General features: G+C 42.0%; 1 protein-coding gene across 1 annotated transcript in view; it reads right to left on the bottom strand.

Annotated features, from left to right (window-relative positions):
- The window catches only part of LOC139558832 (sodium/hydrogen exchanger 3-like), a 75,844-nt gene that overhangs the window by 14,678 nt on the left and 37,699 nt on the right, over positions 1–23,467 (bottom strand). Inside the window, exon 6 of the mRNA XM_071374332.1 lies at positions 819–1,039. Within this exon, the coding sequence (XP_071230433.1) occupies positions 819–1,039 (221 nt within the window). The remainder of the gene's footprint in view (positions 1–818; positions 1,040–23,467) is intronic.

Here is a 23,467-nt window from a genome sequence, read left to right as displayed (position 1 = left end):
TTATTTTGTATTTTGAAAATACAAAAATACCTAAATGACTGTATTTGGGGCCTCCCGAGTGACGCAGTGGTCTAAAGCATCGCAGTGCTAGAGGCGTTCCGAAAGACCCGGGTTCATTCCCAGGCTGTGCTGCAACCGGTAGTCCCATAGGATGGTGCACAATTGGCCCAGCGCCGGCCCGGGGTAGGAGAGGGTTTTGCTGGGGAGGCTTTACTTGGCTCATCGCGCTGTAGTGATTCCTTGTGGCAGGACGTGTGCCTGCAGGCTGACCCCGGTCACCAGGTGAACTTGTGTTTCCTCTGACACATTGGTGCGGCTGGCTTCCAGGTTAAGCTGGCGGGTGATAAGGAGTGCGGTTAGGTGGGTCATGTTTTGGAAAATATATGACTTCGCCTCTCCCGAGCCAGTTGGGGAGTTGCAGTGATGAGACCAGATCGAAATTGGGGAGAATATATATATATATATATATTAAAATGCCTGTAATGCCTTAATCTAGATACAATACTATACAAAACTATTCTTTTATTTTATTCTGATGCATTGGTCTGTCGGGTATTTCGTATTTGAAACAAGCTATTTTTAGATACATCTTTTTCCAATCTCTGCATACACACACATCGTGTCAGTGCTGGTAATGTGAAGCCTTCAATGACAATGCTTGTGTATAATATTGAACTACACACACAGGGATTGCAAGTTGGCAATTGCCTAAACTTCCAAACTACAACATTGTTCATCCTATAGAGATTGAGCGAAATAGAATCTCCATTGATTCCCCCTCTCACAAAATCATACTAAAGATTATGACCCAAACTCACCTATGAACCTGAACACAAAGATGAAGAGGAGTGTGAGGAGGATAAAGGCTGTGTTCCACACCCATAAAGACGGATCTATGGCCGAGATGCCGAGGAAGACAAAGATGATGGTCTCTGAGCCATTTGCGAACACCTTCATTGTGTATCGTACCGTGCTGACCGACCTCTCGTCCATGTTGGCATTGATATACTTCTGACAGCAGACCCCACAGAATGTACACCTATGGAACAGCAAGAAAAGGGTCATGTCACTTAGAACATATACTAAAATGCAGTAGGTACTGTATATGATGGTAAATAGAGAGCTCTGACATAGTTGACCTCAAGGGTCATAAATGGCTCACACATACACTCTCAGAAAAAAGGGTTCCAAAAGGGTTCTTCGGCTGTCCCCATAGGAGAACCATTTTTGGTTTCAGGGAGAACCCTTTTGGGTTCCATGTAGAACCCTCTGTGGAAAGGGTCCTACATGGAACCCAAAATGGTTCTACCTGGAACAAAAAGGGTTCTACCTGGTGTCGTGGAAAATTGTAAGATTATGTTATAATGTTTGTATTACATTATAATAGTTGTTACATTCGACAGAATAGAGTATTGTGTGTGTGTTCCACTGATGATGGACCTCTATGAGATAGCACTGACAGGAGATTTACGATGTCTTTGGGTAATAAAGCCTAAAGAGCATTCCAGATAACATGAGCTAATGGTTCTGTTCTATGCCGTATCAGGGAGAGACGGTTCCCTTTTGGAGTGAGGGGGCCAGACACTGGTCTTTACAATGAGAACTGTTGACACAGCAGTAACTGTCTGCTATGTTTTATAGATATCTTTCATACAAATCGTAACCTTTGTGAACTGTTCCTAAGATCTGTGATCCGTCATGTAAGTTGAGAGGGGTGTATCTTGGCTATAAAAGATCTTTGTACTTTTCTGTTGATACTTTTCAATGGTTCATTAGAGATAGTGCATCATTGAAAGTCATTGCAAAGCTCTTATTATTATTAAAGATGTAATTTAAGTATAACTCTGACTGGTGTGTAGTTTGTAACTCTCCTCATTTGGTAAAGCAGAAAAATGCCACCACACTGGGACCAAAAAGTGTTCATCAAAGGGTTATCCTATAGGGACAACCGAATAACCTTTTTAGGTTCTTATGATAATGTCTAATTAATTTGGTAATTAATTATGGAATATAAAATATGAATGTATCCATATTCTACAGTAAATGGGGCACCACTTATCATTTAAGTCCTGAGGAAACTTTCTTAGCAAGTAGGGATACGAGGATGGTTTCTTTTAACTCACAAGGATAGAAAAACTAAAGTCACGATGATTCTAAACGAGACAATCAGGGAATTTAAGTGAAAGAAAGTTACACGCTCATACCAATAGGGATTAAAGGAGTGGGAAAAGGCTGCATTGAATGTGCGAACGTGCAATTCCGTAATAGCTCAATCTCTCGGATTCACAAACATCCTTTCAGTGCGAAAGGTTCCTGTTCAAACAGTTCCAGGTTGGTGTCTTCGTCCAACTGAGATCGTAGCGGGAGCAGAGGACAATCGTTAAAATTCCAATATTGGTGTTTGGCCCCCACTCATTGAGATCGGGGGGGATCAATAAGCAAGGGCAACTTTCCAGTTACCAACTACGCTGATGTCTGAGCAGCAGAAGGATTTCAGTCGGCCATGGCTATTATTCGCACCTCGCTTTGATAGTTCAGTTCGAATGGGCAGTGAGGTAAGTGAGGTCGGGGCTAAGTGCTGAGGCTCCTTGCTTGATTGGCTGAAATGTTCTGTGGTAGCATGTTACGTGGTAGCAGGAGGTGCACCCAGCCCCAGGGAGAAGAATCCCTTAGGGAATTCCTTAGGGAATTGAATATTGTTCCATTATTGATGGATACATCCTTTGCCCACCAGGAAAGGTGAGTCATTGTTCAGAGTATCAGTTTCCTTCTTGCCTCCCAGCCTAGATCCTTATGTAAAAAAGCAAGGATGTTCTCCTGATTCCATATGAACGGTCTGGATTCTGTCCATTAAAAGCAGGGCAAACCATTTGGCGTGCCCCTGCTGTTACGGTGCTGTTACTGGTGGAGTTATAATTGCCTCAGGCCTCACGTTATCAAGGAGCTGGGAATAATAAAAAAATAAAAAATAATAGTAATATTTTTTATTATCCTCTTGAGGACCCTCGAGGTCCCCCCCTAACGACATACACATATATTTCATATCAATATTAATATAATCCAACCCATATTAGAAACAAGTGGACTGGTTCATAATAATTTACTATTCCCCCCTGACAGAGTTCCCTTTGTCTTTTCACGAGAGTGGCGCGTGTAGCTTCTTGTTGGCCAATCACAAGTCATCAAAGTGGCAATAGGCTACAGTCATGGAGCCTCAGTGTGTGGCAAAAGTTAGGAGATATCTAATCAATAAAATATTTAATTAAAATTACGGAATTAAAAGTTAAAGGAGAAGGATAGGCTACAACGACCAAGAGCCAACAGGTAGGCTGCTATGTAATATTCTGAATGAGTTGTTATTTGTAACTGTAGGACAAGAAAGCACATGCAGTTTCAATTAGCCTTCCTATCTAGCTAGCTTAACTAGCATCTCCCAATTTGATGCAGTCAAGACAGGTACTACATACTCCTATTGGATGATAAATAACCTACCTATGGCAGCTATTATTCAACTATAGCGCGAGTCGGCTTGGTTGGTAGCTGTTTATCATCTCTCCCTCCTCCCTCCCTGCTCCCTGTGTTACTCGTTCACAGCAGTAGCACAGCCCCTCCCCCGCCTGCTGAGTGGTCGGCTGGACACAATACATTTTTAACAATGCTTTTTTCTAATAAAAACTAGTTCATTGCATCCGCGGTGGAGTTTAGTTTCATAATATTACCATATATCCCAGCTGCCTGACGTAGTTTTGAAGTAATCACGAAAAAACAGGCCTTATTTTAGGGCATTTTTCATTTACATTTACATTTAAGTCATTTAGCAGACGCTCTTATCCAGAGCGACTTACAAATTGGTGCATTCACCTTATGATATCCAGTGGAACAACCACTTTACAATAGTGCATCTAACTCTTTTAAGGGGGGGGGGGTTAGAAGGATTACTTTATCCTATCCTAGGTATTCCTTAAAGAGGTGGGGTTTCAGGTGTCTCCGGAAGGTGGTGATTGACTCCGCTGACCTGGCGTCGTGAGGGAGTTTGTTCCACCATTGGGGTGCCAGAGCAGCGAACAGTTTTGACTGGGCTGAGCGGGAACTGTACTTCCTCAGAGGTAGGGAGGCGAGCAGGCCAGAGGTGGATGAACGCAGTGCCCTTGTTTGGGTGTAGGGCCTGATCAGAGCCTGAAGGTACGGAGGTGCCGTTCCCCTCACAGCTCCGTAGGCAAGCACCATGGTCTTGTAGCGGATGCGAGCTTCAACTGGAAGCCAGTGGAGAGAGCGGAGGAGCGGGGTGACGTGAGAGAACTTGGGAAAGTTGAACACCAGACGGGCTGCGGCGTTCTGGATGAGTTGTAGGGGTTTAATGGCACAGGCAGGGAGCCCAGCCAACAGCGAGTTGCAGTAATCCAGACGGGAGATGACAAGTGCCTGGATTAGGACCTGCGCCGCTTCCTGCGTGAGGCAGGGTCGTACTCTGCGAATGTTGTAGAGCATGAACCTACAGGAACGGGTCACCGCCTTGATGTTAGTTGAGAACGACAGGGTGTTGTCCAGGATCACGCCAAGGTTCTTAGCACTCTGGGAGGAGGACACAATGGAGTTGTCAACCGTGATGGCGAGATCATGGAACGGGCAGTCCTTCCCCGGGAGGAAGAGCAGCTCCGTCTTGCCGAGGTTCAGCTTGAGGTGGTGATCCGTCATCCACACTGATATGTCTGCCAGACATTTTCACCCTGCCAGCTCCTATTAGTTCTATTGAACACTGTGGCACCAACTCGCCTTCCGAACGTTCTAATCCAAGATTATTGTACTATGTCACAATTCCTGCTTTGCTATTGTTGGAAATGGAGACCTGCTCACATTGTTTATAGTTCAAATGTAAACAACAAAAAATTACTCATGGAACTCTGATGTCGTCTCATTGTTTACTATTGGGAAATATAGGTATGTCTGTCTATTTCGGCAAATATCTCGCAATGTGTATATTTAGATAATTTAAAATTGTACACCATTTTAATCATGAGAATCTCCTCTTTCTAATTATGTAAGGCTGGGCAGTGTTTCTCATTGTCATCAAACGCTAGCCCCGAAATACCTTTTGCCCTTGGAAAGCTGAGCTCTCCCCATTGTTTTCCTATGGAGAAGCATGTTGGTATATTTCGCCAAATATCTTGCAATGCGTATATTTAGATTTTTTCAATTCAGACACCATTTTAATAATGAGAATCTCCTCTCTTGAATTATGTAAGGCTGGGCAGTGTATCTCGTTGTCATCAAACGCTAGACCAGAAACAGTCAGAAGTTGCAATTTTTTTAACGAGGAAGTTGCAACTTCCTCGTTATGCAGACATAAGCACACTTGGCACCATCGAGGTGCGGATGTTAACTTTCTACACAAGTTGTTAATTTTCAGTTTCGTCCTAAGAACAGATTGTAGTGGTAAAATAAAAAGGGATACATTTTTTTGATGCCATTTAGGCGAAATGGAATTCTAAGCATCACTCCAGTCAAAACAGCCTCTGTGAACGTTCCATTCCATTCATTTGCTATGGGCTTGCGCAAGTGTTCCAGCTTAGCCAACATTCTTTTGCCATTTTCAGCATTGGGTGAATTTTGACTCATTCTATTGTCCAGCCTATGAGTGGCAACTTACTCTCCTTTTTCTTCTTCTTCGTGTGGTTTTCCAGTAGACTAAACATTTTGTTGCGTATTGCTGCCTTTAACGGTTCAGTGCATTGTGCATTGCAAAGGTAAAAGGTAAACACCTCTCTCCCTTCTCTCCCTCGCACTTTATCACTTCAGGTTAATAAAGTTAAAGCTTAAAAATATACTTTTCTGCTGCTTCCCTCACTCGAATCGGACTGGGTCTGAATCCGATCAGGTCTATTTGGAACGGGTGTAGTTGTCCTTGGGTCCGTTCGGAACCGGTCTCTATATTCAATTTTTTTTATCTATGCATATTAGGTCTGGGTAGGAAAGCACGAGGTCCATTTCGGAACAGGTCCAACTTTTTGGAAACATGAAGACCTCTAATGTGTAGTCCATGTATCTGATGCTGTATGGCCAAAAATAATATGGCATGTCATACTCTTGTTGGCCAGACAGCATCAGATACATGGGCTACATATAGTAAGACAGAAGGGGTGTTTAGCTCGCTCTGATGCTTTCTCCAGTGAGATTGTTTTAGCCACTTGTGAATTGAAGGAAAGTTGGCTGGTGCACAGTGCACTGTTGAGATGCTGGAATTATTTTGGATGAACATGTGAAGGTAACCAACTTTTTGAAGTGAATTGTTTGACAATCAGATGGAAACATCAAGACTCGTTGTGTTCATGGCACATTATAAAATAAAAACGTTTACAGTTAAATTGCATGTCTTTACTATAAAACGGATTTAAATCAGGGTTGGGGTTAGGGTCACTAAGTCTGGGTGCAGTCCAGCCCTGGATAGAACGTTTGAAGTGGATGTTCTGCTATTTAATGGTCCTCTGGAGTGTTCTGGGTCATCCTTCTCTCCTTGGCCTGTCGGGATCCCGGTAGGCGTTGAGGAGAACAAGGCTTCAGTTGGAAGGTTTCTCGGTTCATGAGACTATGGTTGGCAGTCATACTACTCCTAAGCGCAGGTAGAGTACACAGGCCAGACATCCTGTGATGATCCTACCTATCAAGATGGAAACACATAGGATGGTGTCTGATGGACTCTACGAATGGGTGAGGGATGTCCTAAGGGATTTAGGTTTAACTGGGGCGATGTGCAGTCCCTGAGTAGTCAGCTTAAAGTCAAGGAGTTTAGTACCTTCATAGAGAATCTAATTTTGAATGGGTATACCTAGGTCAAGAGGGTGTCCCGCAAAAGCATCAGGAATTTCAATGGCGGTATCATGTCTATCTGAGTCTAAGTAGTACAATGCGACATCACCTAGGTGTACTATATCTCCTTCTAGTATGATTTGGGAGGGGCAGCTTAGGGACAGTGTCATGACGATCATATGTGACAATGACGTGGCTGGCCGGGGTACTGACGAACCACAAATTGCCAGCTATCTCAACCTGCGTGGCTGTTATGTCATCCTTAGCGGACACCGCAGCTTGACATCGTTCATCCTCAGAAAACAGCTTAAGGCCTCACAGACAATCTGCATTATCTCGGATTAAGGGTTTACAGGGACACATGATTAGATTTGGGGTCAGATACAGGTCAGGATTACTCTCTGGGTAATCAACCATAGGATGGGTGTGGAACTTAACTTAATATTACGGTTAAAGATCGGCTAAAATGACATACCCAAATCTAACTGCCTGTAGCTCAGGCCCTGAAGCAAGGATATGCATTTTCTTGGTACCATTTGAAAGGAAACACTTTGAAGTTTGTGGAGATGTGAAAGGAATGTAGGAGAATACAACACATTACATCTGGTAAAAGATAACACAAAAAAAAATCTTTTGTATTTTTTTTGTACCACCCATCTTTGAAATGCAAGAGAAAGGCCATAATGTATTATTCCAGCCCAGGTGCAATTTAGATACTGGCCACTAGATGGCAGCAGTGTATGTGCAAAGTTTTAGTCTGATCCAATGAATCATTGCATTTCTGTTCAAAATGTTGTATCAAGACTGCCCAAATGAGCCTAATTTGTTTATTAATAACTTTTCATGTTCAAAACTGTGCACTCTCCTCAAACAATAGCATGGTATTATTTCACAGTAATAGCTACTGTAAATTGGACAGTGCAGTTAGATTAACACGAATTTAAGCTTTCTGCCAATATCAGATATGTCTATGTCCTGGGAAATGTTCTTGTTACTTACAACCTCATGCTAATTGCATTAGCCTACGTTAGCTCAACCGTCCCGCAGGGGATCCACCAATCCTGAAGAAGTTTTAAATATGACTTCACAGAATCTTTCTTGAAAGCATTCAGGGAAAACCAGGATACCACGAGGACCCTAGAACTTACTATGATAGGATGAAATGGGCCCTCTTTCCAAGGGCGTATACACCCAGTGCATAGGAAGAGGATCATTTAAAAACCTTATTCCTAGATAACATGCAGAGATCCCTCAGATCATTCGTGATCATACGCGAGTATGATGATACAATGTCACCCCATGAACTAAGAAACCTCGCCAATGAGGTGTGGCATGATGGATTTATCTCTGTTAAGAAACATCACAGTGCTGAACAGTCGAACAACCCACATCGGCATAGGAAAAGACAAATCTCCTAACCAAAAGTCAGGACACTGGTCCTAATCAGATGCCAGGCATACAGGACCACCCCAGTACCTAGGTGAGCAGCTGCTTACAACCCACATAAATATATTTCTTTATTCAATAACGCTTAGTGTTAGCCTAGCATCCTTAAGCACAGCCACCTTTTTCACCAGCTGGAAAGATGCATTATGTGTATCATACTGTACAGTAAGTGATGAAATCTCCCCATTGAAGTTTCCATCCTTGTCTGTTTGGGAACTTGGCTTGGAAAATGAGCTGCCAATTTAAGCAGTCTGTGTGTCTAGGTACCACCGCAATGTTTTTGTTTGAACCATGAAATAGGGCATGATCCTGTTCCTGATTGTCTCTGTCATGACTGTCCTGTGAGGATCCAAATAGGTCAGATCAGGATTGCAATGAATGACTTCAACCAGACCCTCTCTCACCCGCAGGGGGGTGGGGGCTGGTGGGGGTTAACAACTCACGTCCTGTTGTAAATCAAACCGAGAAGATTCAATTCTCCCTCTCCAAATTCACCCAAGGAATGTGCCTTTGTTTCAAGATACTTTTCCTGCCGAAACTCTAACATGTTCAAAAGCGAATAGTGTAACAATTTTTCTAGCATAGAACGTGGGGAATGTTGTTTTGGTTGCTATTTTGTGATGTCATAATTTTTTTTTTTAAAGGAAATACTGTAACTTGGAAAGTATACCCACTACATGTACAAAGTTTCCATTCTATGCGTTATGAATGAAATATGAAAAATTATTGGAGTGTTTTTGTTAAGAGAGGGATGTGATTTGAGAAACTATAAGAAGAAATTGTTTCTATAACTTTGCACAGAAAGTAGTCACCACCCCCTTGAGTGAGGTCAGAGAGCGTGTCAGCCTGACGGAACCACCCCTTTCTAACAAACTGTATAACATGATGGGTTAAGAATGAACATATCAGACCAGAGTGACGTAGACCTGCAGCTCACGTTTAAAGTGGTTTTAACTCTCAACCCTAACCCTAACCCTAACCCTAAATCTCAACACGAGGTAGAGACGATAAACTCACCTCCTGACCAGTCACTGGTACGGATGATTAGCTTTCCTAAGTAAAGTAACTAGAAAAGCGAATTTAAGTGGGACCATTCTATTACTCTGCTGAAACCATTGTATTACGCTACTCTCATCACCCCACTGGGAACGTCTGGCTATCCTTCAAAGAAGCGTCTTCCAGAGCGAATGGAAGTAGAATAAACTCTGTAGTTCTGTTCAGGACTACACGACAAGTCACCGGATACCGGACAATTACAAAGGAGAACAACAGTAGCAGACTTGTCGGAACCATTTCGGACAATCAGAGCCTTACAAGCGTGACGCGGAAAGGCTCAACCCTCTTTCCAAAGCACGGTTCCGAGAGATACACGGCGAACCAAGGAATTTCACGTAAATACACTCATGATTTCTTACTCCAAGCAGGCGGCAGTTCATGTGCAAAGTATAAGAGTGAGAGTAGTTTCTAAATGGACCAACATTAAGTGTCTCTGTCCCTCTCGCTCTCTCCATGTCTTTTGTAACAAGCAGCCATATTGTTGTCAGTCCAATAGGGAACTGTTTTTAACATATTACGTGTGTATTTTTATCCTGTGTTACCATTTAGATAGCTAGTACATAAATAATTAAACCAATTTGTGTAGTACTGAATCATAAGTAAGGCTCGGGTTTTTGCAGATGCAAGGTTACGACTGTTCAGAATGATGATATGATACGAGGTCAAGTCGCGACATCTCTCTATCACAGGTAAACGATATTTTAAACTAACAAAAATAGTTCTAAAAGCAGTTGTTACAACAAGATAATATCTTTAAGTTTTGTGTCCAAATACTGGTGGAGTCAACAAATAAAATAATAGACGACCTGACCATAGAGGTCCAGGACCTGAATAACAGTTTGCAGTTCTCCCAGGGTCAGCTCGGTGAGTTTAAACAAGAGAACTGCAAGATGACAGCAATTTGTAAGTCATTGAGAGAGGACATCAGTTCTGTTTGTGAATCCATGACAACAACGACAGAGAAATCAGATTATCTCGAGGGACAATCAAGACAGAGCAACATTGTTGTGGATGGCAGAGTTCCTCTGTCCAGTGTCTGTGTTCTTTTGCACATCTTCATATTTTATTTTTATTGGCCAGTCTGAGATATGGCTTTTTCTTTGCAACTTTACCTAAAGGCCAGCATCCCGGAGTCACCTCTTCACTGTTGACGTTGAAACTGGTGTTTTGCAGGTACTATTTAATGAAGCTGCCAGTTGAGGACTTGTGAGGCATCTGTTTCTCAAACTAGACACTCCAATGTACTTGTGCTCTTGTTCAGTTGTGCACCTCCCACTCCTCTTTCTATTCTGGTTAGAGACAGTTTGCGCTGTTCTGTGAAGGGAGTAGTACACAGAGTTGTACACAGAGTTGTATGAGATCTTCAGTTTCTTGGCAATTTCTTTCATGGAATAGCCTTCATTTCTCAGAACAAGAATAGACTGACGAGCTTCAGAAGAAAGGGCTTTGTTTCTGGCCATTTTGAGCCTGTAATCGAACCCACAAATGATGATGCTCCAGATACTCAACTAGTCTAAAGAAGGCCAGTTTTATTGCTTCTTTAATCAGGACGACAGTTTTCAGCTGTGCTAACATAATTGCAAAATTATTGTCTAATGATCAATTAGCCTTTTAAAATTATAAACTTGGATTAGCTAACACAACATGCCATTGGAACACTGGAGTGATGGTTGCTGATAATGGGCCTCTGTACGCCTATGTAGATATCCTATAAAAATATGCAGTTTCTAGCTACAGTAGTCATTTACAACATTAACAATGTCTACACTATGTTTCTGATCAATGTGGTGGTATTTTAATGGACAAAAAATGTACTTTTCTTTAAAAAACAAGGACATTTCTATTTTTTATTTTGCTTTGTTTGCTCTTTTCCACATTATGTCTATCTTTGAAAAGCTACTCAGGAAGGGCTGAAATAGCCCATATTAATATATGTAGCCTTAGAAATAAGGTTTGTGAAATCAATAACTTGCTAACATCAGATAACATTCATATATGTGACCGACCAGCTCAATTCGGTCTTATGTAGCAAAATATGAAATGGTTTTTACATTGGATAAAAGTAGAGACTCGAGCTAGAAAATTGTATATCATACACTACAGTTGAAGAACTGCTTTGAAAGCAGTTTGAAAGTTGATAATCTTGTACCTCACTTTTGAGAAAATGTCCCTTGAATGTTTTGGTACACCTACTGGAGAGCTCTTCTTTGCCTACACCCATTCTGCATCGTTCGTTCACCCCCTCTTAAGTTTTAGCCCAACCCAGCTCTTTAAGGATTCACATGTGAGGCCATGTACCAAACAACCAAAGATTTCAAGACTAAAGGCTTGTTTATACTACGGTGTGTTCGTAAATTCAATCTGTAGTGCCAGAGTGAGCTCTGATTGTAAATTCTGAGTGTTTCGCTCTCGAAGCGCTCAGAGCGCACATTGAACACTGAACAAGGAGTAGGGTTGATCTGAGCATTTTGACCTAACAACAGCAGTCAAACACCCAAGCTAACTGGCTAACGTTGTCTAGCTTGCTAGAAACTTTCAGACACAAATGAGGGACCAGCTCACTCTGACCATTTTACTCGCCCTAGCAGAGCTGGTTAGGCTGTTTTTATGATACCCATAGCATTGGTGACTGCAACTGTGCTGCTGCCAACAATTTAATTACGCTATTTTGCCACCGTTTACTGACACCGGCCATATTCAGCGGGTGTTGAGCGTTCATAAATTCATCAGTTGTTATGAGCTTTGGCACACTCAGACGAGTGCTCTGAAATTGGAGTAGATAGCCAGAGCAAATTTACCAGCTACGTCTATCGACAGTTGTCGTAGTGACATTATGAACATTCTATTGAAATGGTTACTTGCATAGTCATTCATTGCAAACCTGTTTAGACATGTAGATAGCTAGCTAAACAATGAACCATAATCCCAACTCATAACGTTACTACCTTGCATGAATCTGCAGGTAGCTAACCAACCAGGTTCAATGTTAGCTAGCTAGCTAACGTTAGGCTATAAACAGCAATGCAAATGGCTCTAAGATACGAATAATATTACTACACAGATCATACATGTAACGTTAGCTAGCAAGCCAGCCAGCTAACTTTAGCTAGCTAAGTAACAGTAAACTTTAACTTGAAATGAAAATAACTTTCTGACAAAATTAGCAACGTGTAATATCTGAAAATTTAAATTCAGATGGACGCTTCTCCCTCTCTTTCACAGATGCGATGGTTGCCATGTAATCTGGAGACAGGTGTTTTATACAGCTGCCTTTTGTATGTTCTCTTTTCGACTACGTCTGCATATTTGCAATCAAACGCCAGAATTTCCTCCATCTCCTTAGCTATTTACATTTACATTTAAGTCATTTAGCAGACGCTCTTATCCAGAGCGACTTACAAATTGAGCTATCATACTCTATTTCCACCGTGCATTCCACAGATATCAAAACTCGGTCCTCCAGAAAGTGGAGAGCAACCCTTTTGCAACACCTTTGCAGTTCTATTACAGTACGTGATATCTTAAAAAAAAAAGCCACATTAGAAAGGATTACCTGCACATACTGACCAGCTCATGTTATAGACAGAAGCCTGCTACATGGCAGAACAATCCAAAACTCATCTCTCGGCATGTCCAGTCCACCCATTATCTCATCAAAATTGTATTTATTTATTTTTATTTAACCGTTATTTAATTAGGCAATCATGGCTAGCGGGAAGGTTCCTGACTTTTTCTGTGGCTAAATCAACTAGGCTCGTAATTTAACAATTTTATTTGTATTTACAGATGGCATACAAGTTTGTTATTAAAATAAAACTTCTTAGGGCTTCCTGGCTAAGGTGTATGTAAACTTCTGACTTCAACTGTATTTCTGAGACTCACTTAGATAATTAATTTGATATCAGTAGCAATATAAGGATATAACATCTATTGAAGAGACAAGAATGCTTATTGGGGATGTATTGCTGTATACAGTTGAAATTGGAAGTTTACATACACCTTAGCTACATTTAAACTCAGATTTTCACAATTCCTGACATTTAATCCTAGTAAAAAGTCCCTAGTCAGTCAGTTAGGATCACCATTTTCTTTTAAGAATGTGAAATGTCAGAATAATAGTAGAGAGAATGATTTATTTCAGCTTGTATTTCTTTCATCACATTCCCAGTGGGTCAGAAGTTTACATACACTCAATTAGTATTTAGTAGCATTGCCTTTAAATTGTTTAACTTGGGTCAAACATTGCGGGTAGCCTTCCACAAGCTTCCCACAATAAGTTGGGTGAATTTTGACCCATTCCTACTGACAGAGCTGGTGTAACTGAGTCAGGTTTGTAGGCCTACTTGCTCGCACACGCTTTTTCAGTTCTGCCCACTAATTTTCTATAGGATTGGGGTCAGGGCTTTGTGATGGCCACTCCAATACCTTGACTTTGTTGTCCTTAAGCCATTTTGCCACAACTTTGGAAGTATGCTTGGGGTCATTGTCCATTTGGAAGACCCATTTGCGACCAAGCTTTAACTTCCTGACTGATGTCTTGAGATGTTTTTTTAATACATCCACATAATTTTCCTTCGTTTGTAAAGTGCACCAGCCCCTCCTGCAGCAAAGCACCCCCACAGCATGATGCTGCCACCCCCGTGCTTCACGGTTGGGATGGTGTTCTTCTCCTTGCAAGCCTACCCCTTTTTCCTCCAGATATAACGATGGTCATTATGGCCAAACAGTTCTATATTTGTTTCATCAGACCAGAGGACATTTCTCCAAAAAGTACGATATTTGTCCCCGTGTGCAGTTGCAAACCGTAGTCTGGCTTTTTTATGGTGGTTTTGGAGCAGTGTCTTCTTCCTCGCTGAGCGGCCTTTCAGGTTATGTCGATATAGGACTAGTTTTACTGTGGATATAGATGCTTTTGTACCTGTTTCCTCCAGCATCTTCACAAGGTCCTTTGCTCTTGTTCTGGGATTAATTTGCACTTTTCGCACCAAAGTACGTTCATCTCTAGGAGACAGAACGTGTCTCCTTCCTGAGCGGTATGGCGGCTGCGTGGTCCCATGGTGTTTATACTTGCGTGCTATTGTTTGTACAGATGAACGTGGTACCTTCAGGCGTTTGGAAATTGCTCCCAAAGATGAACCAGACTTGTGTAGGTCTTGGCTGATTTCTTTTGATTTTCCCATGATGTCAAGCAAAGAGGCACTGAGCTTGAAGGTAGGCCTTGAAATACGTCCAAAAGTACACCTCCAATTGACTCAAATGATGTCAATTAGCCTATCAGAAGCTTCTAAAGTCATGACATCATTTTCTGGAATTTTCCAAGCTGTTTAAAGGCACAGTCACCTTAGTGTATGTAAACTTCTGACCCACTGGAATTGTGATACAGTGAGTTATAAGTGAAATAATCTGTCTGTAAACAATTGTTGGAAAAATGACTTGTGTCATGCACAAAGTAGTCCTAACTGACTTGCCAAAACTATAGTTTTTAACAAGAAATGTGTGGAGTGGTTGAAAAACAAGTTTTAACGCCTCCAACCTAAGTGTATGTAAACTTCCGACTTCAACTGTATATATTCAGTGCCATATCCCTGTAATGCTTAGAGAAGATCTTATTTCAAATGTTATTGTTGTGTTGTGGTTGCAGGTTCACCTGGCACATCTAAAGCCTTTTCTTTTGGGGTGTTGCTATATGATACCATGTGCTAAAAGTCGGTATCTAACGAGACAGGCACAGCATCAGCAAAACAGAAACTAAGACAAAAAACAATCAATGCTGCAGCGGGGAACAGAGCTGGGGAACTGACAAATATAGGGGAGGAAATAAACAGGAGATAAGTGAGTCCAATAACGCTGATGCGCGTGACGAGGGAAGGCAGGTGTGCATGATGGATGGCAGGAGTGCGTGATGCAGGGTAATCTGGCACCCTCAAGCGCCAGGGGGGGAAGAGCGGGAGCAGACGTGACAGATAGTGTATGTGATGTAAACATAGAGGTCTACTTTCTTGGGGACCTGAATATTGTCTGGTTTTCATAAAGCTGTCCCCTCAAGATGAAGCTTCTCACTGTAACCAGTGCCTGTAATCTGATTCAGGTTATTAATTAACCTAGCAGGGTGTTTACAAACACTACAGGAACAAGATAATCCACATGTATTGATCACATTTTTACTAATACTGTAGAACTTTGTTCTAAAGCTGTATCCATACCCATTGGATGCAGTGATCACAATATAGTGTCTATATCCAGGAAAGCCAAAGTTCCAAAAGCAGCGCCTAAAATGGTGCATGAGATCATCCAAAATATTTAGCTGTGACTCTTATGTGGATGATGTTAAAAATATTTGTCAGTCTGATGTGATTAATAAGGAGGATCCAGAGGTTGTACTTGATACATTTACGAAATTGCTTCTTCCAATTAATGGTAAACATGCACCTGAAACTGACTGTTAGAACTGTTAAGGCTCCATGGATTGATGAGGATTTGAAAAACTGTATGGTTGTAAGAGATGGGGCAAAAGGAGTGGCTAATAAGTCTGGCTGCACATCTGACTGGCTGACTTAATGCAAATTGAGAAATTATGTGACTAAACTCAACAAAAAGAAGAAGAAACTGTATTATGAAGCCAAGCTCAATGATATAAAGAATTATGGAAAAAATACTTTAAATTAGTACTTTAAATGAAATTATGGGCAGAAAGACAAATTCAACTCTAACTTTCATCGAATCAGATGGCATATTCATTACAAAACCATTTGATGTTTCCAATTATTTTAATGATTACTTCATTGGGAAAGTGGGAAAACTTAGGCAGGAAATGCCAACAACGAACAGTGAGCCATCGTACTCATGCATAAAAAATTTTAAAGAAATTGTAAAATTACTAGGGGAGAGGTGGTAAAATGATTGTTATCAATCAATAATGACAAACCTCCTAGCATTGATCATTTATATAGCCACTCCTATCTGTCATATCTTTAATCTGAGCCTAGAGGAAAGTCTTTGTCCTCAGGCCTGGTGGGAAGCTACCCAAGAGTGGTAAAGCGGCCTTTACTGGTTCTAACAGCAGACTTATCAGCTTTCTACCAGCTCTTAGCAAATTGTTGGAGAAAAATGTGTTTGTATTTGGTCAATGCTATTTCTCTGTAAACAAATTAACAACAGACTTTCAGCATGCTTATAGAGCAGGGCACCCAACATGTACTGCACTGTCACAAATGACGCATGATTGGTTGAAAGGAATTGAAAATAAGAAGATTGTGGGAGCTGTACTGTTAGATTTCAATGCAGCCTTTGATATTATTGACCATAGCCTGTTGTTGAGAGAACTTACTGTATGTGTTATGGCTTTTCAACCTCTGCCATAACCTGAATTCAAAACTATCTACGTATCTAATAGAACTTAGAGGGATTTCTTTAATGGAAGCTTCTCCAATGTCAAACATGTAGTGTGGTGTACTGCAGGGCAGCACTCTAGGCACTCTACTATTTTCACCAATGACCTGTCACTGGCATTAAACAAAGCATGTTGGTCCATGTATGCTGAGAATTCAACCATTTACGCATCAGCAACCACAGCTAATGAAGTCACTGAAACCTTTAACAAAGAGTTGCAGTCTGTTTTGGAATGGGTGACCAGTAACAAACGGGTCCTGAACATCTTTAAAACTAAAACATTCCCTAAGTTCTAGACCTCAGCTGAATCTGGTAATGAATGGTGTGGCTGTTGAACAAGCTGAGGAAACGAAATTACTTGGTGTAACCTTAGATTGTAAACTGTCATGGTCAAAACATATAGATTCAATGGTTGTAAAGATGGGGAGAGGTCTGTCCGTAATAAAGAGATGCTCTGCTTTTTTGACACCACACTCCACAAAGCAAGTCCTGCAGGCTCTAGTTTGATCTTATCCTGATTATTGTTCCGTCATATGGTCAAGTGCAGAAAAGAAAGATCTAGTTAAGCTGCAACTTGCCCAGAACAGAGCGGCACGTCTTGCTCTTCGTTGTAATTAGAGTGCTAATATTAATACTATGTATGCCAGTATCTCTTGGCTGAGAGTTGAGGAAAGACTGACTGCGTGTTGGAAATTCCAAATTGTTTGCATAGTCAAATTATACCCAGCACTGACACACACACTTACCCCACCAGACATGCCACCAGGGGTCTTTTAACAATCCCCAGGTCCACAACAAATTCAAGGAAACGTACAGTATTATACAGAGCCATGACTGCATGGAACTCCCTTCCATCTTATACAGCATAAGTGAACAGCAAACCTGGTTTCAAAAATCAAATAAAGCAACATCTCACGGCACAACGCCTCTCTCCAATGCGACCTACTTGTTGAGTGTATGTACTGCATGTGTAACTGATAGATGCACACAGACACACACACACGCACACACAATACATGTTAAAACCTCTTGTCACTATAGGGGGTGCTGTTTCAACTTGGACATTTATCGTTCCCAAATTAAACTGCCTCGTACTCAATTCTTGCTTGTACAATATGCATATTATTATTACTATTGGATAGAAAACAATCTCTAGTTTCTAAAACCGTTTGAATTATGTCTGTGGGTGAAACAGAACTCTTTCTGCAGCGAAATTCATGACAGGAACTGCGAAGGTCTGAAAACGAGGCTCTGTTCTCAGATCAGTTTAAAGCTCTCTATGTATCCTATGGGTCGACATGAACTGCACCCGCCTTCCCCTGGATGTCAGTAACCAATGAGAATTGGAATGGAGTTTCTACGTAGATCTCAGACCTTATAAAGCCGCAAGGAACGGAGGGAGCTCTCTTTTTGACGTTCGTCATGACGCAAAGCAAGACCTCAGGATGGCATTTTGAAACGCTCAGTTATCGGCCTTAGATATATCCGTCTGTAATTTAATTCGATATAGGTGTTAGAAACATGATAACGAAGTTATTTTAAACCGAGTTATATCAGTTTATGCGAGTATATTGCAATTTTCGGAATTTCCTTAGTATTGCGTTTTGAACATTTGGGCACGTCTTCGCCATATGGCTAATGTTTGCTGCTAATTCCTAAGTTGAAGACGGCAATCTACAACCGAGCAACGATGATTCTGGACAAAGGACCACTTGCCCAAGATTCTGATGGAAGCTCGTCCAAAAGTAAGAGCTATTTATGATGTTATTCCGTATTTATGTGGAAAAATGTAAAAGGATTTGTCCGCCATTATTGCGGCACTGGTCTGGCTGTAACGCACACTGTATGTCTAGTAACGTTAATTTAAAAAATCTAACACAGCGGTTGCATTAATAACTAATGCATCTTTCAATTGCTGTCCAACCTGTATTTTTTAGTCAAGTTTACGATTATTTATCGATTAGATTAGGTGCCTCTCCAAGATGGCGCCGGCCAGAATGCATGAAATGCTGCTACTGTTCACATTGTATAACCACGATTTGTGCCGCTAAATATGCACATTTTCGAACAAAACCTATATGCATTGTGTAATATGATGTTACAGGACTGTCATCTGATGAAGTTTATCAAGGTTAGTCCAATTATACAGTGGGGAGAACAAGTATTTGATACACTGCCGATTTTGCAGGTTTTCCTACTTACAAAGCATGTAGAGGTCTGTCATTTTTATCATAGGTACACTTCAACTGTGAGAGACGGAATCTAAAACAAAAATCCAGAAAATCACATTGTATGATTTTTAAGTAATTCATTTGCATTTTATTGCATGACATAAGTATTTGATCACCTACCAACCAGTAAGAATTCCGGCTCTCACAGACCTGTTAGTTTTTCTTTAAGAAGCCCTCCTGTTCTCCACTCATTACCTGTATTAACTGCACCTGTTTGAACTCGTTACCTGTATAAAAGACACCTGTCCACACACTCAATCAAACAGACTCCAACCTCTCCACAATGGCCAAGACCAGAGAGCTGTATAAGGACATCAGGGATAAATTGTAGACCTGTACAAGGCTGGGATGGGCTACAGGACAATAGCCAAGCAGCTTGGTGAGAAGGCAACAACTGTTGGCACAATTATTAGAAAATGGAAGAAGTTCAAGATGACGGTCAATCACCCTCGGTCTGGGGCTCCATGCAAGATCTCACCTCGTGGGGCATCAATGATCATGAGGAATGTGAGGGATCAGCCCAGAACTACACGGCAGGACCTGGTCAATGACCTGAAGAGAGCTGGGACCACAGTCTCAAAGAAAACCATTAGTAACACACTACGCCGTCATGGATTAAAATCCTGCAGCGCACGCAAGGTCCCCCTGCTCAAGCCAGCGCATGTCCAGGCCCGTCTGAAGTTTGCCAATGACCATCTGGATGATCCAGAGGAGGAATGGGAGAAGGTCATGTGGTCTGATGAGACAAAAATAGAGCTTTTTGCTCTAAACTCCACTCGCCGTGTTTGGAGGAATAGAAGGATGAGTACAACCCCAAGAACACCATCCCAACCGTGAAGCATGGAGGTGGAAACATCATTCTTTGGGGATGCTTTTCTGCAAAGGGGACAGGACGACTGCACCGTATTGAAGGGAGGATGGATGGGGCCATGTATCGCGAGATCTTGACCAACAACCTCCTTCCCTCAGTAAGAGCATTGAAGATGGGTCGTGGCTGGGTCTTCCAGCATGACAACGACCCGAAACACACAGCCAGGGCAACTAAGGAGTGGCTCCGTAAGAAGCATCTCAAGGTCCTGGAGTGGCCTAGCCAGTCTCCAGACCTGAACCCAATAGAACATCTTTGGAGGGAGCCGAAAGTCCGTATTGCCCAGCGACAGCCCCGAAACCTGAAGGATCTGGAGAAGGTCTGTATGGAGGAGTGGGCCAAAATCCCTGCTGCAGTGTGTGCAAACCTGGTCAAGAACTACAGGAAACGTATGATCTCTGTAATTGCAAACTAAGGTTTCTGTACCAAATATTCAGTTCTGCTTTTCTGATGTATCAAATACTTATGTCATGCAATAAAATGCAAATTAATTAATTAAAAATCATACAATGTGATTTTCTGGATTTTTCTGGATTTAAAAATTACAGACCTCTACATGCTTTGTAAGTAGGAAAACTTGCAAAATTGTCAGTGTATCAAATACTTGTTCTCCCCACTGTATATCTTTTGCTGGATTGTTACGATCGCTAACATTTGCTGCTGGTAAATGCGGTTGTGTTTCTGGCTATTGTGGTAAACTAATATAATGCTAAATTGTGTTTTCGCTGTAAAACACTTAAAAAATCTGACATATTGGCTGGATTCACAAGATGTTGGGCTTTCATTTGCTGTACGCTGTGTATTTTTCAGAAATGATTTATGATGAGTAATTAGGTATTTGACGTTGGTCTCTGTAATTATTCTGGCTGCATCGACGCTATTTCAGATTGCAGCTGCAATGTAGAACTGTGATTTATACCTGAAATATGCAAATGTTTCTAACAAAACATATGCTATACAATAAATATGTTATCAGACTGTCATTTGATGAAGTTGTTTCTTGGTTAGTGGCTATTTATATCTTTATTTGGTCGAATTTGTGATAGCTACTGATGGAGGAAAAAACTGGTGGAGTAAAAAAAGTGGTGTCTTTTGCTAACGTGGTTAGCTAATAGATTTACATATTGTGTCTTCCCTGTAAAACATTTAAAAAATCAGAAATGATGGCTGGATTCACAAGATGTGTATCTTTCATCTGGTGTCTTGGACTTGTGATTTAATGATATTTAGATGCTAGTATTTACTTGTGACGCTATGCTAGGCTATGCTAGTCAGCTTTTTTACTGATGGGGGTGCTCCCGGATCCGGGTTTGGGAGGAATTAGAGGTTCATGTATTTTTTTGTCTGCAGTGTCTTTTTCATTATGAGTCGGACCCCAGTAAGACTAGCTGTCGCCATTGGCGTCAGCTAATGGGGATCCTAATAAATTAAATCAAAAGGTGGGAGGGAGGGAGTTCCCCTATTAATGGAATTATCAGCTCAAAGTCATGGAAAGAGCTGATAATCAAAGCAGTTCGCAAGGATATGCAGATGTTTGTCTCTTGGAGGTTTTGTACCAGAAGGTACATAACACAGTTGTTTATTTCAAGCAAGGGATATCCGCATACTGTTATACCTAAGTCATAGAACTTGTGAGATGGTTGAAAGAAGGCTTGTGAACCGTTGAGTGATTGACCTAATTTTAGATTCGGTGTGAGTGGGACTCCCAGTGTTTTCGCATGAATGACAGATTCCCATTACTTCATGACTTGAGGAATTGTTAGACTGGAGCGCATGCTCTGAAGATCAAAAGAGCAATCTTGTCCACAGCTGCTTGGGAGCACAGAACGTTGTTTACTGTGTCTAGCTGGGCCCCTAATCGCACTAGTATGTCTGCACCAATGTAAACAGAGTGGGTCAGGTTTGGCACAACAAGCATGTAGTGTTTAAACTCCTTTTGTGAAGTTTGAGTTTTATGGCACACACTCTTGTTGCTGTGGAAACAGCTTATGGGGTGATGGCAAGATGGAGTCTGTGGTTGTTTTGTGCCAGAGGAATTGAATCATAAAGAATCATACAGTGATTTACTGATAGACGATTTCTCTGACCACAGTGTCATTATCACGTCAATTGTCCCTCTATTTGTACCCCATTTACAACACGTGGGCAGTAAAACTTAGATTTAGGTTGTTCTAAAGCACAGAGGAATGTTTCTCTTTCCCCAAAGCATTTGGTGGTGGGTCAGTTCTGATCTGGCGTCGAGGATAGCTTAGGCTATCTGTATGGGTTTGAGTGTTGCTAGTGGGTGCCACCAGATTCCCATAGCTATTCTGCCATGTAAAGACCTGCATCGCCGGAGTGGTTAGCAGTGTTGGCTGCCTTAACCACATCACAGTGTACGCCCTGGAGGTCATGTGGTGTCATGATATCAGGATCTCTGACTTGAGCCCACAATTGATTTCGGCTTCAGTCAATTAGTGGGGCCAACCTGTTCAGTAGGTCTTGCCAAACTAGCAGCTATTCAATCTCACCTGGACTCCATCGCCTTCATGATTACCTCCCCTGTATATGTCACTCCCCTTGGTTCTTTCCTCAGTTGTTATTGACTCTGTTTCTGTGTTTCATGTCTGTACACTACTCATGTTTATTGTTTTGTTCCATGATCATTTATTTTTTAAATTCACTCCTTGTACCTGCTTCATGACTCCCAATGTTCACGTTACAGAATAACGCCTCACCAAAGGGAAGCAACAGGGATTGTTTTTGCTTTTTTACTGGTGACGTCGGGTCCAAGAGTGGCTGCCGAAGCAACCGGGATGCCTCAGCTGGCTCATCAGGCTTCCATGCCTCAGCTGGCTTGACAGGTTCTCAAGCCTGGGTTGGCTCGTAAGGCTTCCATTACCGAAGCTACCAGGGATGGCTGAGCTAGCTCGTCAGGGTTCCATGCCTCAGCTGGCTCGACAGGTTCTCAAGCCTCGGCTGGCTCGTCGGGATCCCATGCCAAAGCCGGTTCGACAGGTTCCCAAGCCTCAGCCGATTCGACTGGTTCACGCGCCTTAGTTGGCTCTACAGGTTCCCGTGCCTCAACTGGCTCTGCAAGGTCCCGCGCCTCAGCAGAAGCGATCGGCCCGTTCCTGGTCCTCGGAACCGTCCCTCTGTTGGCATCCTGCAGCTGGAGCCGTGCGTCAGGGAGAGGGTAATGTCACATCTACTCCCGCTCCTCCTCTCTGGCGCTCGTTGTGGCCAGTTCTTATTATTACAGCCACCTGCGACCATCGTTACATGCACCTGCCCCTAATGACACTCACCTGGACTCCATCACCTTCCTGATTACCTCCACTATATCTGTCACTCCCCTTGGTTCTTTCCTCAGGTGTTATTTACTCTGTTTCTGTGTTTCATGTCTGTACGCTACTCGTGTTTCTTGTTTTGTTCCATGTTCGTTTATTTATTAACCTCTCTGGGGCAGGTGGGACGCAAACGTCCCACCTGCCCCACGCAAACGTCCCACCGGCCAATAGCCAGGGAAAATACAGCGCGCCATATTCAAATAACATGATATAAAAATCACACTTTCATGAAATCACACATGCAATACACCAAATTAAAGCTACACTCGTTGTGAATCCAGCCAACATGTCAGATTTCAAAAAGGCTTTTCGGCGAAAGCATAAGATGCTATTATCTGATGACA

Source organism: Salvelinus alpinus, chromosome 29 (genome assembly GCF_045679555.1).
Source record: "Salvelinus alpinus chromosome 29, SLU_Salpinus.1, whole genome shotgun sequence".
Lineage (NCBI taxonomy): Eukaryota > Metazoa > Chordata > Actinopteri > Salmoniformes > Salmonidae > Salvelinus > Salvelinus alpinus.
This window is presented reverse-complemented; position numbering and strand designations above follow the sequence as displayed.